At 41.1% G+C, this 14,794-nt stretch overlaps 1 protein-coding gene across 1 annotated transcript; it reads right to left on the minus strand.

The window, feature by feature from the left end:
• Nucleotides 1-364: 364 nt before the first annotated feature.
• LOC116695871 (diencephalon/mesencephalon homeobox protein 1-A) lies at nt 365-5,695 on the minus strand. Its single transcript, XM_032526390.1, has 5 exons — nt 5,500-5,695; nt 3,343-3,509; nt 2,970-3,148; nt 2,287-2,725; nt 365-2,112 (listed from the first exon to the last, which is right to left on the minus strand). Exons 2-5 carry the CDS (start codon nt 3,494-3,496, stop codon nt 1,709-1,711), a joined length of 1,176 nt encoding a protein of 391 aa, XP_032382281.1. The 5' UTR covers nt 3,497-3,509; nt 5,500-5,695; the 3' UTR covers nt 365-1,708.
• Nucleotides 5,696-14,794: the final 9,099 nt, after the last annotated feature.

Genomic DNA, 14,794 nt, shown 5'->3' on the forward strand with positions numbered 1-14,794 from the left:
GTTTTTATCTGACTCCCCTTTTAGCTGACTAAGCTCCAAAGATTCAGAAAACCACAAAAAAAGTTCTGATAGTACAAAACTTCCTTTAAGAAAATGGGATTTTTGTTTTATGGCATTCATACACGGTTTCTATTCCCTCATTTCAACCCAAATATTTAAATGTGGGACTTGGATTGATTGCCTGTGTTGTTTTCTTACTTTTAATTACGTTTGTTTGGCTTTTACTCTGTGTTGATTTCTTGAGCCATTGTTTTAGATCGAAGCTCCCTCTTTGCTTCGGAAAGTATCAAAAGGAGGCAGAGTGAGTCAGTTCATGCAAACATTTTCATCTTACATTTCCAACCGACGACACTGAGAACATAAGTCATTCTTATTTGTGATTTATTCCCTTGCATTGAACAGATAAATTACTCACATTTTGAACAATTGAGAAATACATCTACAGTGATATAGTACATCGAGAATGGGCCTGTGCGTCTTTCTGTGGAAGCCAGTGGCTCAGAAAAAGTGGTGACTGTCGAGTTCAGTCTGGCATCCGAGTTAACAAAAATATATGTCGGCTGGGTTCATATTTATTTGTCACTGTGCCTCCTCCGCAGTTTCTCCCCTTATTTCATTGCTGCTGTAGGTCCTTGACTCAAAGCCACAATTGACGTTTCCTCTCAAATCCTTCACGCAAAAGGAGACATGGATTTCTTCTTTAGCCAGGCATATGGAGGTGAACACTAAGGGATATTTACAACGCTCAATGGACTCAGCTTAGTACTGTAACTTTAAACAATGCTGTCATGTGTCATCTACAAAAAAATACAGTTGGGGATTATATTGAGTGATCAGAGCTTTATTTCTGATATCAGATATGACTTCATTCTGTGTTTTGCGGCTGTAAGCCATGCTTCAGAGGGGTGCATGCATGCATAGTTCAAGTTCAGGGGTTGAATTGGAGAATATTCTAATATCTTAAATCTGTACTGGAATCAGCTCAAGACTTTCTTCCCTGACTTCACAGAGGAGGCTGAAATAGTGAGCAGATAGCATTAGTAGAGATGGCTTCTGCCGTTGACCAGGAGGAGTTGAATACAAGCAAAGATCCACAGGCCTAAAGTAGTGTTCAGTCACAGCTGCAGTCCAGGTGGGATTTATTTTCATTAAGTCCATTGAGTTCTGGTTATAATCTTATTTTCTGTTAAGTCTATCCAGAAAAGTTGTTCTTCATGTCCTGGCGTGCTCCTGATGGTAAGCTGCATGGTGACCATGAGGAGAATGGGGGTAGGTGTGTTATGTTGACAACCCTGGGCCCCAAACTGAGGGAGGGCGCCTAAAGTGCCTGCTCTAAAACATATTTTGAGGCCTTTGTGCGTGTCAAAAAATATGTTGTTTCTACTGTTTGTCACACTCCTTTGGTTTTGAAAATTGGGTGTATTTAAAATCTAGAAAACTGCATGTAAAACAGCTGTTGAATTACATGAAACTGGAAATTTGGACAGATTTTAAGGATGTCAGCCAACTGGATTGCTGACGTTCAAATCTAAATCACTGTTGAGTTTTTGGAGATGTGTCTGTGTTTTTAATGGAGAGTTGCTGACAGTCGTGAGAGGTCAAGTGGAAAGTGAAGAGGGGCCCAGAGTCACCTCTTGTTTACAGGGCCCATAATTCACAGGTACAGCCCTGACTGGAGGGCGAACACTTGAACTGAGCAGCCCGAGCTTCAGTTGGGCAGCGTGTCCAACCCCAGCGAGGCTGCATGCTGCTTGGCCCTCATACGGAGGTTCTCGATGCTGGTGGTCTTGCTGTTGAGGCTGCCTGGTGCCTGCAGCAGCGGGCTGTTCCATACCTGCTGGGCCTGCGACAGGGTCTGGTAGTAGGACGGGCAGGGCAGCGAGCTCAATGGCGACGGCATGTTGACGTTCATGCCCAGGTAGGGCAGAGAGGACGGCGTGCTCATTTCAAAGGACGGGTAGTGAACCAGGTTGTTGGTGGCGGCCATGTGCTGCCGAAACTGCTCCTGCAGCCGGAAGAGGCTGAGGGGAGATGAAGCGTAGGAGTTGCTCTGTGCCAGACCGCCGGTCACGCTGCTGGAGGACGGCAACGGGGGGGAGCTCAGGGGAGAGTCTGAGAGACAGGAAGAGAGAAGAAAGACTTCAATATGTATCGCACACTGACCTGTCTTCTGTTGATTCATGTACACTATCATGCACATGAATGTGATTAAATTCTTAAATGTGACAAATATTCAGGGAGTATATAAAAAAAGCAGCTGCATTCATTAGACGGCGATATTTTTACCTGATGTGGGGCTCATCTGTTTACAGGACGGAGAGCTGCTGCCCAGCTGCGCTCTGCCGTCCCCTTGCGTGTCCTCCCTGATCTTCACCCTCGACTCCACTCTCATTTCCTCCTCTCTGTCAGCATTATCTTCTGCTGCTGACTCGCTGTCCGACGGCTCAGGGGAGGTGACGTTGACTTCCACACTCATCTCTCCAGGCTGGGGCCTCGTGGCTGCCAGCCTCTCTGTCTCTGACTGACAGGACGAAGAGGAGGAGGGAGGGGGAGGAGTGCGGGCCTCAGGAACTGCAGTGGTGTTGGTGGTACTGGTGGAGTCAGTCTTGGAGTCCTCTGTAGAGCCCTCTGCAGTTTCGGACACCTCCTTCTGCTTCTGGAGCTGCTCCTTCTGCAGGCTGCGCTGCTTCTTACGGAACTTGGCCCGGCGGTTTTTGAACCAGACCTGACAGATGGACAGACAGACAGACTGTGTCAAGGACTGTTCAACTTCAAGTTCAAGTGAGTAACTTAACTTAACAGTGGACAACAGGCTACAGCATGTGACTGCCGTTTGTTCACATTTTGCAGCACTTTGTCTGTCCATTATCATTTCTAATGATACAAAACTGCCTTAAGTTCACCTTAAACCCATAAAGCCGCAGCAGGCAAACAGCAGCCAGGACAGATGTATTCTATAGGGGTTTTACCTGGACGCGTGCCTCGGGCAGGTTGGTGCACATGGCCAGACGTTCACGCATCACCACATCAGGGTAGTGGGTCTTCTGGAAAGTTTTCTCCAGGGCCTCCAGCTGCTGGGCGGTGAAGGCTGTCCGACTGCGCCGCTGCTTTCGGTGCTGGGAGCCATATCGGGCCTCAAGGATAATGTCTTGAAATGTGCAGCCGTTGAGAAACAAGGAACAAGACCAGTTTAATTGAGGTACAGGTCAAAGGTCATTTTAAGCACGCCAGAGATTAACAAACATTGCACTGGTGTTAATACACAGTAAAGGATGGAGATCTTGACTGACATTAGATGACTGGGAAACACTGAAACCCAAAAAAAGAGCAACTGGTTCTTACCAGCCAGTCTCTCTGCGAGAGTGAGGGCGTGCACTGAGGGCCTGTAGTCAGGGGCGTGCTGGGCTTGTTGCGCCGCCTGCTGGTGGAGGTTGTACATGGCGCTCAGTGAGTTCATGGCGTGGAGAGAGTAGCCGTTCACCCCGTAGTGCTGCATGGCCGGCGTCTGTCTGCAGAGAGGAGGACAAGCTGCTGTGAGCGTCAGGCCTCTTTAAACAAACCAGTCCGTTTTAGTTGGAGTCCTTAAAAAGCGGAAACTTCAACACTTTGTGTTATAACGTTTGTCGTGGGCTGACTAATTGAAATGGCAACAGGTGAAATATCCCGTACAAGCATTAAAGACAGCGCTGCTGAGAAAACAAAAAACAAAAAAAACATTCCTTCATTTTAACAAATGGAAATGGAGCAGAAAACTAAGAAGGGACTTCTTATGAATCCAAAGAATTTAACGTGTATGTGTTTTTAGATCCAGTCAGATCACATTTAGGCAAAATGAAATTATAAAATGTAACATTATAGGAAACGTTTTGCTCACGGTACTTAAATCGTTCAAAAATACATGCATTGGTTTAATAGTTTTGAGGCAGTAACCTTCATAGTTTTCATTTGATCAAAGTTTGCAGGGAAGTGTTTTATGAATCCACATCGCAACAGATTTAGTTTTAAGAGTGAACATGCAGAGATGTGCTCAATGACAATAAAAGACTATTATACTAATATTTAGTTCCAGTTAGTTTCATTCAGCAAGAAAAAAACGCAGTGTAGCCTACAATGAGTAGCCTATTTTATTCACTAAAATAACACGTAGCAAAGGCCTACTACAACAGATAAAAGTTAAAAATATGTTATTAATATGCTACACTTTTTTTCGTATGTATTATATTTGGCATAATAAAACTAGTGTTAGTATATGTTGTGATGTGTAAATGTAGAAATTATAATAATAATAATAATAAATGATAAAGTATGGAAATTACTGAAGGAAAAAAAACACTCATTTAAATTCGCCACACAAACACACACACACACACAACACAATATGCCAATTAAATTAATTCCAACCATTCTGCTCTCTTATTTCTCCAGCTACCATCAAATGTAAAATGTCCAGTTTGAAGAATGTAAATGGAAAACATGTATTAAATGAAAACGCTGAGAGCTCCGCAAACTGGACATATATCCAGTAAGATATATCTATAACAGATATCCATAACATATATCTGCTTTGCTCCCTGAGAGTTGGACTCGAGCGGAGCTCCGTTAGTGTGTGTGTGTGGCGGCTCCCTGCCGCCTGGAGGCTGGGCTCCTGGCTGTTGTGGTTGCAAATAGGTTTCAACTATACAAAGCTATTAATTCATCATCAGGCCTGACACCTGAAAGGTGGGCCAGCGTGTGTGTGTGTGCGTGTGTGTGCGTGTGTGTGGGCTATGGGATCTAAACGTGTGACTAATGCAATAACATTTTTTTTTGTGATTTCATTGCATTAGTTTACTAAACCAGCCTCCGGCTGCCTATGTAATCTGTTCGATTTTTTTTTTTTTTTTTTTTTCTTTTTTTTAAATCTGCAGCTTAGAAATTTGCTCTTCTTTCAGGACAATGTCACGTAGCCTCGGGCTCTGATTTAAGTGTAATTATGCAAATTGCCGTGGATTTATGAGTTATACAGCATTTAGGCTATAGACTGCCTCGAGGCCGGAGCTCTGGTACAGGCTATGGCGTCAATTCAACAGCCTTCTGTAATCAAACGACACAGGAAGTCAATGGGATAGTTAACATATGGTCAATTACAACAACCAAAATAAACCTTCTTGCTTGACGTTTTAAATAGTCCCAAAATATGAAAGATATTTGTGTAATCAGCCTTAAAATAACTGTCAGTTACCGAACACTTTGATCAATAAACAAATCGATTAACTTGAGGAAAACAGTCGCAATGCTGCTGGAAGTTAAGGACCTCTGGAGATCGACGGACTGCACTTTTAAAACACATTTGATGATGGAGTTTGGACAGTAAAACTCCGCGATATTAAAAAAAAAAAAAAAAAATCAAGTTAAAAAAAACAAAGCAATTTCAAATGGTTTTAAAATAAGACTTGTAGGGCTACAGAACTAATTCAGGAATACGATCGTCGCAAACTTCGATTCTGCCAAACGTCTTACCTCTCTTCTCTCTGTGTCTCTGAAGCAAAATATCTCCACTAGCAGCCAAATATTTTTTTCCTCTCAAATCTTCTTCTCTAAAATCCGCATGCGGTTGTTCACTTCTTCATTTTTTATGAGCTTCTTCATTCGCTTCGATATCCTGAGAACATCCCGGTCGGTCCGCTGCGTCCTGCGGCTCGTCTCTCTGTGGATGTGGGAGGATGCTGAGCTGCCATCTCCCGGCCTTTAAAGCGCTCACACGCTCCAACTCTGAGCCAATCACGTCACTCCATTCTCTCCCCCCCCCCCTCCCCCCTCTCAGCCCCCTTCGCTCTCCTCCACATCTCACGTCTCTCTGCATCCGAGGCGCCGACTTTTCTGCTGCTGCTGCCACTGTTGTTTTAGAAGAATTAAAAAAAAGAAATAGTTTTTGTTTTGGATGCAAGGTTGTTGTTGTTTTTTTGCCCAGACTTTTGTTATGTAGCCCACTGTTGTTATTTTGGAGGTGCTAATAATGCTAATGTCAGTTTTACTGAGGATGCAGACTGCTGACCTAAATAACACAGCCCATCTTCTTCAAAATTTAAAACTGATTTGAACAAATCTCAGCATGACGAGATGCATTTGAATGTATTTCCAATAAGTCTTGGCCTTCATTACTTTTTACATTTTAAATATCTTCGGGTTTACTTAAAATTGTGATGCTCATAATCAGCTGGCCTTAAAGCCATTATGTGCCTAAACGTGTAATTGTTTTTTTTTCTCTCTTATAAATAGGCCTATATATATAGGCTATCAGGTTTCATACAAATATTTAACTAAACATTCTAGTTAGGCCAGTCTTTTAACCACAGTCTTTTATTATTACTCCCCCCACAATCATAGTAGTGTTAAATTACCTTAAAATGGCTATTTGTAGGTTTTAGGCTAAGACATATAACAGCCTAATAATTGTAGACCACAAAACAAAAAATTGAGAGAAAAAGAATCAGAGTCCTTCTCAAAAGTAAATATTTGCGTCATTAGATATTCAGTAAAGAATTATGAGCTTTAAAAAAATTGATAAATGCTTGGAAAGAGGGTTTAAACACAGGTCTTAGTTAAATGATATGCAAATGGTCCATCCTAATGGCCTGTAGGCTGGCAGGGACTTCTGACTCTCAGGTTAATTCCGCGCTTTAATTTTATTTCCCTCGTGCCTCGGCGTGGCTGCGTGTCGGTGGGAATGCAGCTGAGGTGGAGAGATGCAGGCTGGTCCACACAGCTCCCCGGCCCCGAGGGATTTAGGTTAGGATTGGGTAGACAAGACGCCATTTCACCCTCCAAAAAAAAAAATGTCTTAAAATGACTGCTGGTAAGAGGATTAAAACAATAATGCCCCTCTCTTCTTCAAGGTTTTTAGAAAAGATTTCTTCTCCCGAAGAAAAACCGTTTAGGCTGGAATTAAGGGCAACGAAAAGTAGCCTTTTAATGTAAAGCTTGCATATTTTGTTGAAATTTTCTCCAAGAGAGTGAGAGAGAAAGAAAAGGGGACGGTGGGGTTGATCTTTGGCCACATTCATTCGCAGAACTTTAGAGTCCTGACAACAGCCTGCGTGAAAAGAAAACGGGATCCTTGGATGGGTTACTGGCGCAGTTCACTTCACAGAGTTAAAGTATTGTCCTCACTCTTCTTTCTCTTTTTAGTGGCTTTCTCATAAAACTGGGACAATCCAGAATAGGAAAGCAACAAAATCAAATAAATGAGTTTAGTGGACGATGTCATGCAACAAGTGGCTATCAGTGCGAAAATGGATCGAATGGACAAAAAGGGAACAATAATAATAATAATATATATTTTTTTTTTATTCTGAACTCATGCTTTCTTTTGTCATTAGGATATAGCTGAAGAGCATTTAGGCCTCGAGAGAAAAAAATCGGATTAACTTGTGAACCGATGGAAATAAGAACTTAAACTGGAGGTAAATCTGGCCAGTGTCTCTTTGTGGGAACCGTTTCTAAAGCAATTAAAGCGAGAAGGAATTCCTCTCAGCTGCTTTTCCTCAAATCAGCTTTTTACGGAACCTAATGCGGGCTCATGTCCAGCATGGCCGAGGGCTTTAATGCAAATGTCAAGAGGCTGTGCTATAAGGGGAAACTCGCTCTGCTCTTTACATTTTAGGACAATTTAGACACTTTTTGGACATACAGGCTATGGGCCTCCTTCTTTTCAGAATAGATCATTAATAAAGTCTCAAACTGGTGTATATGAGGACCAATGATCCAAATTGTAAAATCTGTCATCTCGCAATATATTTGTTTTATTAGATTTTACAAGGTAATAATGTGAAAAATGATGACATTTTAAAGCATTTTTTTTCTTCTTCCTGAAGTTGAACTATGTTTTGTGCTTTCGGGCCTTTAGAGAAGGAACTGTGATGTCTTACATTATCTGGTCAAAAGTTGTGTTGATATAAGTTGAGTGTACTGTACATCATGTTGCATAATTTGAATCTACATTGTGTAAATAGCTCCAACTAACAGTTATTTTCCTAATTGATTAATCTGCCTATTTATTTCTGGATTAATTGTTCTATAAAATATTGAAAAACTTCCACCAAAACCTCCAGGAGCTCATGTTGACATGAACAAATATCTTGTTTTGTCAGACCCAAAACCTAAAGACAATCAGTTTGCAATGCCATAAAATAAAAAACAGCATCCAAAAATTGGGTATTTTTGCATGAAAAAATTACTTGAACCATTAATCAATTATCAAAAAAGTTGCCCATTTATTGTCTGTCAAGCATATTATCAATCGACCGTTCAGTTCTTCAGACTTTAAAAGGCACAACCAGTTTCCGATGTTTTATGTTGCAGAACTTGATTCTTCGAAGCCTGAGCATGATGATAGTTCACCCATCTCTTTATTTACCATTTTCCCACTGCTTCTCATCCCGATCACTTGCAGGATCTCAGCGCCGCTTGCTGCAGGCTAACTTTCTAAACCCCAAATTCATCTCAGATTTTTGTGGATTTCATGGGCGCACTCATTGTTCTCTGCACTCCGGCTTCATTCGAGCTTTATGGTGTTAAAGCCTCTCCTCAGATCTGAGTTATCGTCTTTGCTCTCAATCATCCTCCCGCCTGCTTTCTGAATACCAAAACTTTTATCCCTGCATCAGGACTTTGGCAGCCTAAAATCAAAGCTCAGCCGAGGAAGCTGCAGCGATTTATAAATCATGTTCAGTTTTTAATCAGGTTTATAACGCATGAACGTTTGTAATTTTACCCCTCAAATGGCTCCCTATATTTCCAAGTGGCAGTTTACATCAAATCGAGGAGAAAGTTTATGCCTTCAGCCTTCAGAGCCCATTAACTTTTATCATTAGATTTTCTTTAACATCATGAATACATTAGGTTTCAATCCAGCCACTCTGGCCTGCACATGCTCTTAGTCAAGGTTAGCTTGTGCTCATTTGGGTGAAATTAATCATTTTGATGTATGGTTTAGAATTGACTGCTTCCTTGGGACTTGTGTGACTGGAGTAACAAAGCAACTTGCCATTAGCATCCTCCGGCTGTGTATTAGCCGGGCATTCGCCCAGAAGACTTTCCTCGCACGTGTTGGATACCTGATTGTAAATGACAAATCTCTTGCTCCTCAACCTCTTTTTTTCTGTACATCTGTTACCATTGTATCAAAGGACAACATCCCACTGTCTCTTATATACACCTAATTAGTTGTTATCACACATTCACATGCTGGACACTCTTTTCAAACACCAAAGTTACAAGTATTGCAAGACGTTATTCTTTATAACCAAAGGAAAGGGATGAAGTCCATTTACTGTGCGACAACACGGACAGTGGGACACCTATCGGACAAACTTCAGGCTTCTAAAAGAAGAAGTTCCCGTAACCCAAGAAACCAATCCACATTTAAACTGGTCATGTTCAGAGTAAATAACACATCGCAACAAACTAGTAGCAAATATTAGTTAAAAATGTACACGTTTTTGGGAGTAACATTATGAGCTGCAAAATTGACGTAAACTCCATTATAAAGTTGGATGTGTTGAACATGTTAGAAAACAATTGCCAATGAATGCATGCAGTAAACATGGAGCAACATTAGAATTCATGTGGAGCTGTGTTTTCTGGCCTTTTTTTTTTTGCTCTGTTTTGGTCCCAACTAGCTCCTGCAGAAAAACATATCTGGCTCTTTAGCTGCTAAATGCTCCAATATGTTCACCAGCAGCTGTTTGGTGCTGGGCAGGTATACAGTCAGCCTTTTTAGAGCTTTTGTGCCCAAAAAAAGCTGCTAGCACCTGCTGTCAATAACACCAATGAGAACAGAGAGAGTGAATCAAAACAGTCATGTTGCGAGCTAGAAAAAAAACAAAAAATAAACAGCGAAAAGATGCTGAAACACTTTGTATAAATGGTGTGAACTTCAAACCAAGGTTAACATGTTCTTTCTTATGGTTCACATCAAGCATAGTATTATGTATCTAGTGCAGCTTGACTTAGCGTTGCATTCCTAGGACATAGTCAAATTTAAGTGAAATACAGTTTTAAATTTTTTTTTAAATTGATGCAGCAGAGGTACCATTTTTCTGATTATACTTTTTTTGTTGTCAGAACCTGGGGCCTACATTACCTACAAATTGCAAATTGACATCTGGCAATTCGGTTGGATGCAGTGTATGCTCGTAGCCGCCCACCTCAAGCAAGAGATGAGGAGTGGGTCTGGTAAGTTCACATCTTTCACCTCACCTCCAGATTTTTTTTCATTTTGACACTTATAGTCTTCAGCCCCAACTGACACTGACATCCCAGCTCCCTCTGGAGCCACATAAGGCTTTATAATTATTTTCAGATATTCAGTACAGTAGTAGTCCCTAAGACCTGTACAAAACAGACTTTGATGTGTAAAATTGGTGTGCCCTTTAAATATGCATCTTTGACTTTTCACATTAGCACTTTGGTAGAAAAAGTTTCTCTGTCAAACGTGTGGTGGAAAAAATTGTATCAAGTAAGAATATAATAAATGAGACAGAGACACAGTAATTCTCTAAATGTGAGTCTGACCACAAGTTGTTCACTTTCACTATTGTTTCTCCTTGTATGATCCTGTAGACACAGCACACCATGCTGCAGCCAGGGCCGCTCCTCTGAACGGTTTCTCTGGCAGACTTGACGTATCGAGGTTGGCAGGTTTGTTTCCTCCCTCTTTCTCAGAGCCGGTCTTTGGTTGTGCCCCTCAGGCTGCGGCCCAGCACAAGGGTTCCTATTGTCATGGCCTAATCCAGGGGCTACACAGCTTTAGCAACATGGTGGGATAAAAGCCCATCAAACCACTACTTTATGGGGGCAAATCTTTTCTAATCCCTCGCTTTATCTAAACAAAAGGAGAGAAACAAGAGGATAGAAAGAAATTGTGCAGACACAGGGCAAGACCGGGAGCTAAGATGCAAAGAAGTAGTTTCACTGGAGAAGCTAACCATTTTTGACAGGCTTTCACTAAAGGATTGACAAAAAACGGACACCAGTATTCAAAAAAAAGGGCCGTACAAGGTCTTTTTTCTTTTCTAAAGTTAAGCTTTAAGATACTTAGAGGGATATGTCGAAATTAGTGAGATTAAATTCAAAAACCTTAACTATTAAGAGGACTTGGCAGGGGGCACCTGTCAGTTTTGAACGCTCTTAAAACTTGTTCTTGGTTTTCTTGGTTGATGTAAACAAGCGACAACTGTGTGATCTTGAACCTATTCTTTGCTCTTTTCTCATACAGGGAAAAGGGAGTATGGGAATTTCTCTTTCCTGCCTCACACACACCGCTTAGAAACTCAGCTCCATCACACCGACTGTGTAACCCCTACCTGTGTCCAAACCAAATTTACTTTCAAGATGATCCAGCATTAATCCTTTTACTGTAATTTTTTGAATGGGAATTATTCAAAAAAACACTAAACGACAGCTCCAAATTAGACTTTTTATTGAACGTCTGTTTCTGAGACTTCTGCGACACCATGGTTTGAACAGATCTTGTAAATTAGAGGACCCTGTAAACTTACATCTTGTGTGTGTATGTGTGCGCGCACATGTATGTACTGTATGTGTGTTTCAGGGGTCAAATCCCCTGACCCCGTTTCATGTCTGCTGCCAATTCCAATTTCTATCTTTGCTCTGTGGCAACTCACTACAAATCCCAAGTGTCACATCTGCAAATGACTCTGTGAGTTAGAGGCTCCATTTTCTGCCACAGTGCCAATGCTCCACAAGAGGACCATTTGGAGCCCGCCGGTCAGAGAGCCGAGCAGAGATTGAGAACAAGCCAGTTCGTTCTGGCTCTATGTACATAAACCACCACAGCCGGGGGGGCTTTCAGCGTCTCGCTCGCCCTCTCAGGTGTACGAACAGAAACATGGTGACATATATAATTCACTACCTGACAGTAAATACACTGTCCTCATCCACACACAAAGTTCAGGCTTTTGAAATGTAATATACATCATGGAGGGCAAACTGATTTGTTATCATATCATATTTTGTTTTTATGATTTTTTTGACAACGCGCCCCCCCCTGGCCGTGTTGATGCCTCCTGAATGGGGTAATTAAGAGATAATAGGCTGGGGATGCTCTTCCGGGACTGAGTGATTAGTGATTCATTACATGAGCTTAGAATGAGGAAGAAGAGAGGAGGGAAGTGGTTGGGTTTCAGTCGGGGCCGGGGGGGGGGGGGCATACTGGAACAGCCTGACAAATTGCCATTGGATTTATCCAGGGTAATTAACTATCACCCAGGGAAAGGGCTGGGTCTGGGACCATCGGGAACCTACAGCAGAGTCACACAATCATCACACATGTGCTGACTCGGTTTATTCTTTTCTTCTGTCAATGGACTGTAAGTCCTTTTAATGCTGCATTGTGTGTTCAGAAAAATAACAATGCACCAACTGTGAGTTTCTGTGGGTGTAAAAATAAATTTCAATTTAAACGTTTTTTATTACGAAATGGTGGTGCTTCAAGCTAATAAGAAATAATATATCATATTCTCTCACACGGACGCCTTAATTATATTTAATTCAATTTTATTTAATTCAATTTTATTCATAGTATCTAAATCATAACAAGAGTTATCTCAAGACACTTTACAGATAGTAAATATACACTTTATTTACAAATGATGTACTCTATAATTTACAAAGACCCAACATTACCAATAATTCCCCCAAAAGCAAACATTTAGTGTGACAGTGACGAGGAAAAACTCCCTTTTAGGGAGAAACCTCGGACAGACCCAAGCTCTTGGTAAGATCTGATGGTACCGGTTGGGGGTGTGATGCACAGCGGCAATAATAGTCACAATAAAGATAACAGAACTATGACCAGTAATACTAGTTGTAGTAGTTCATGGCGTATCAGGGCTCTGCAGGGCATTACAGGGTGTCGTAGGGCAAAGCAGGGCACTGCAGGGCATAGCAGGAAGTAGCGGGACATAACAGGGCAGTGCGGCGTGTAGCAGGGTGTAGCAATGCATAGCAGGGTGCGGAGCAGGACAGTTAATTCTAACTTTGAAAGCACAATAATCTTTACAGCCCATTTTAGCATCAACTTCACTTCTGAATTAGAAAGCAAAAAGAAACACTGATTATCTTTTGAGCGAGGGGTAAACAGCAAACATAAAACACATATATATTTACATTAACAATTAAATAAAGAGTCTAACAAATGTAGTACTATATGGTATTAAAAGTATTAAACTGTGAAATTCAGCTGTATTCCCTTATAAGAAGCATTGCATGGCACCCGCAAATGGCTTCCATCCTCTACTTGACTGCCATGATCCTGTAAAGTAGGAAAGTCTATATTCCCATCCTTCCAAAGCCAGCCTACCATCTAAGAGTAATCCTCTCTGGTCTATATCAGCCTCACAAAGCAGCGCACACTTACACGGAGAAGACCATTTTTTCTGTCTGTTTTATCTGATTTGGAAGCACTTAGAAACAGCTCTAAGTCTTCTCTCGATTATAAGGACTAGGAAAAAACTCAGTCGGTGTGATAACTGCTCCCTTCTACAGCTACCTCTCGTCATCCAACATCTGGCTATTGTTGTTAAATCTGCTTTAAAGCATCAGTGGGTCATCTGGATTCAAACATTTAGAGAATTGAGGCTCATCTGTTGAGCTTAATTCACTGTCGAGTTGCACTGCTCTCCTCTTTAGTCTCTCATCAGATTAAAGGCTGCTGTTTCTAACACCTGTGAAAGTGCTGCTTTTCTACCTTATATTCGATAAATAAGCTGCAATGAAGTCTAACGCAACTTCGTCTGAAGGTGTGTGCCCACATACATGTGCATAAACATGAACAAAGACATCACAACTTTTTCAATTTTCCATTATTGTTCCTACCTCAGATGTTGTGGGCCTGCATCTCAGCGAGAGCACGGTTCAAGTCAAGCTCTTCCCTCCATAAGCTCTATTAAGCAGTGTTTTATGAAATGAGAATAAGGGGTTGATTTATTGTTCTTTCATAATCTGGGTTAATGCCTTGTTCTGCAAAAAAAGGTTTTGGCTGGTGGTCAGGGCAGAACCACATCCAGCATTAACCCACTGACTAACCACTGCCTAAAGGGGCCCCGGCATGACCATTTGAATAGGAGCCAGAAACTGTTTGTCAAGAATGGCCATGGGTCAACATTTTGTGACTTGTGGAGGACGAATAATTAAAGTAAAAATAATTTAAAATAATAAAACATCACGAGAGACAGCAAAAACTGCATTTTTTGCGTATAATTAATCAAAAGATTTTGGGAAAAATACACCCAAGTGCCACACATAACCTTTAAGAAGAAATGATAAAAAAGTCATGTATTTTTGTCTCTTAAAAGGAAGTTTTAAGCCTCTGTGGCCTAGTGCTTGCTCTTGGTGAGAACTGTTGGGTTTCTGTAAATAACATCACAGAGTACGGTCTAGAACTGCTCTTTTATGAAAAGCGCTGTGAGATTACTGTTGTTGTGATTTGGCGCTATATAAATAAAATTGAATTGAGTATAGTGTGTTGAACAAAATCATATTATACCATGTCGAAAAAAGTGATGAAAAAGTAACAAACAAGTTTTAGTATAGTATGTAAAAAGTGATACAAATGTCATAGTACGGCATGTCAAAGTAATTACTAAAGTCATAGTATGGCATGTCAAAGAAAACATTAACAAAGTCATAGTACATTATGTTGAAAAGGTGATAAAAAAAGTGCTAGTTTAGTCTATCCAAAAAGTGATAAAAAAGTCATAGTATAGTATATCAAAAACTCATAGTATGTCGA

Source organism: Etheostoma spectabile, chromosome 9 (genome assembly GCF_008692095.1).
Source record: "Etheostoma spectabile isolate EspeVRDwgs_2016 chromosome 9, UIUC_Espe_1.0, whole genome shotgun sequence".
Taxonomy (NCBI): Eukaryota; Metazoa; Chordata; class Actinopteri; order Perciformes; family Percidae; genus Etheostoma; species Etheostoma spectabile.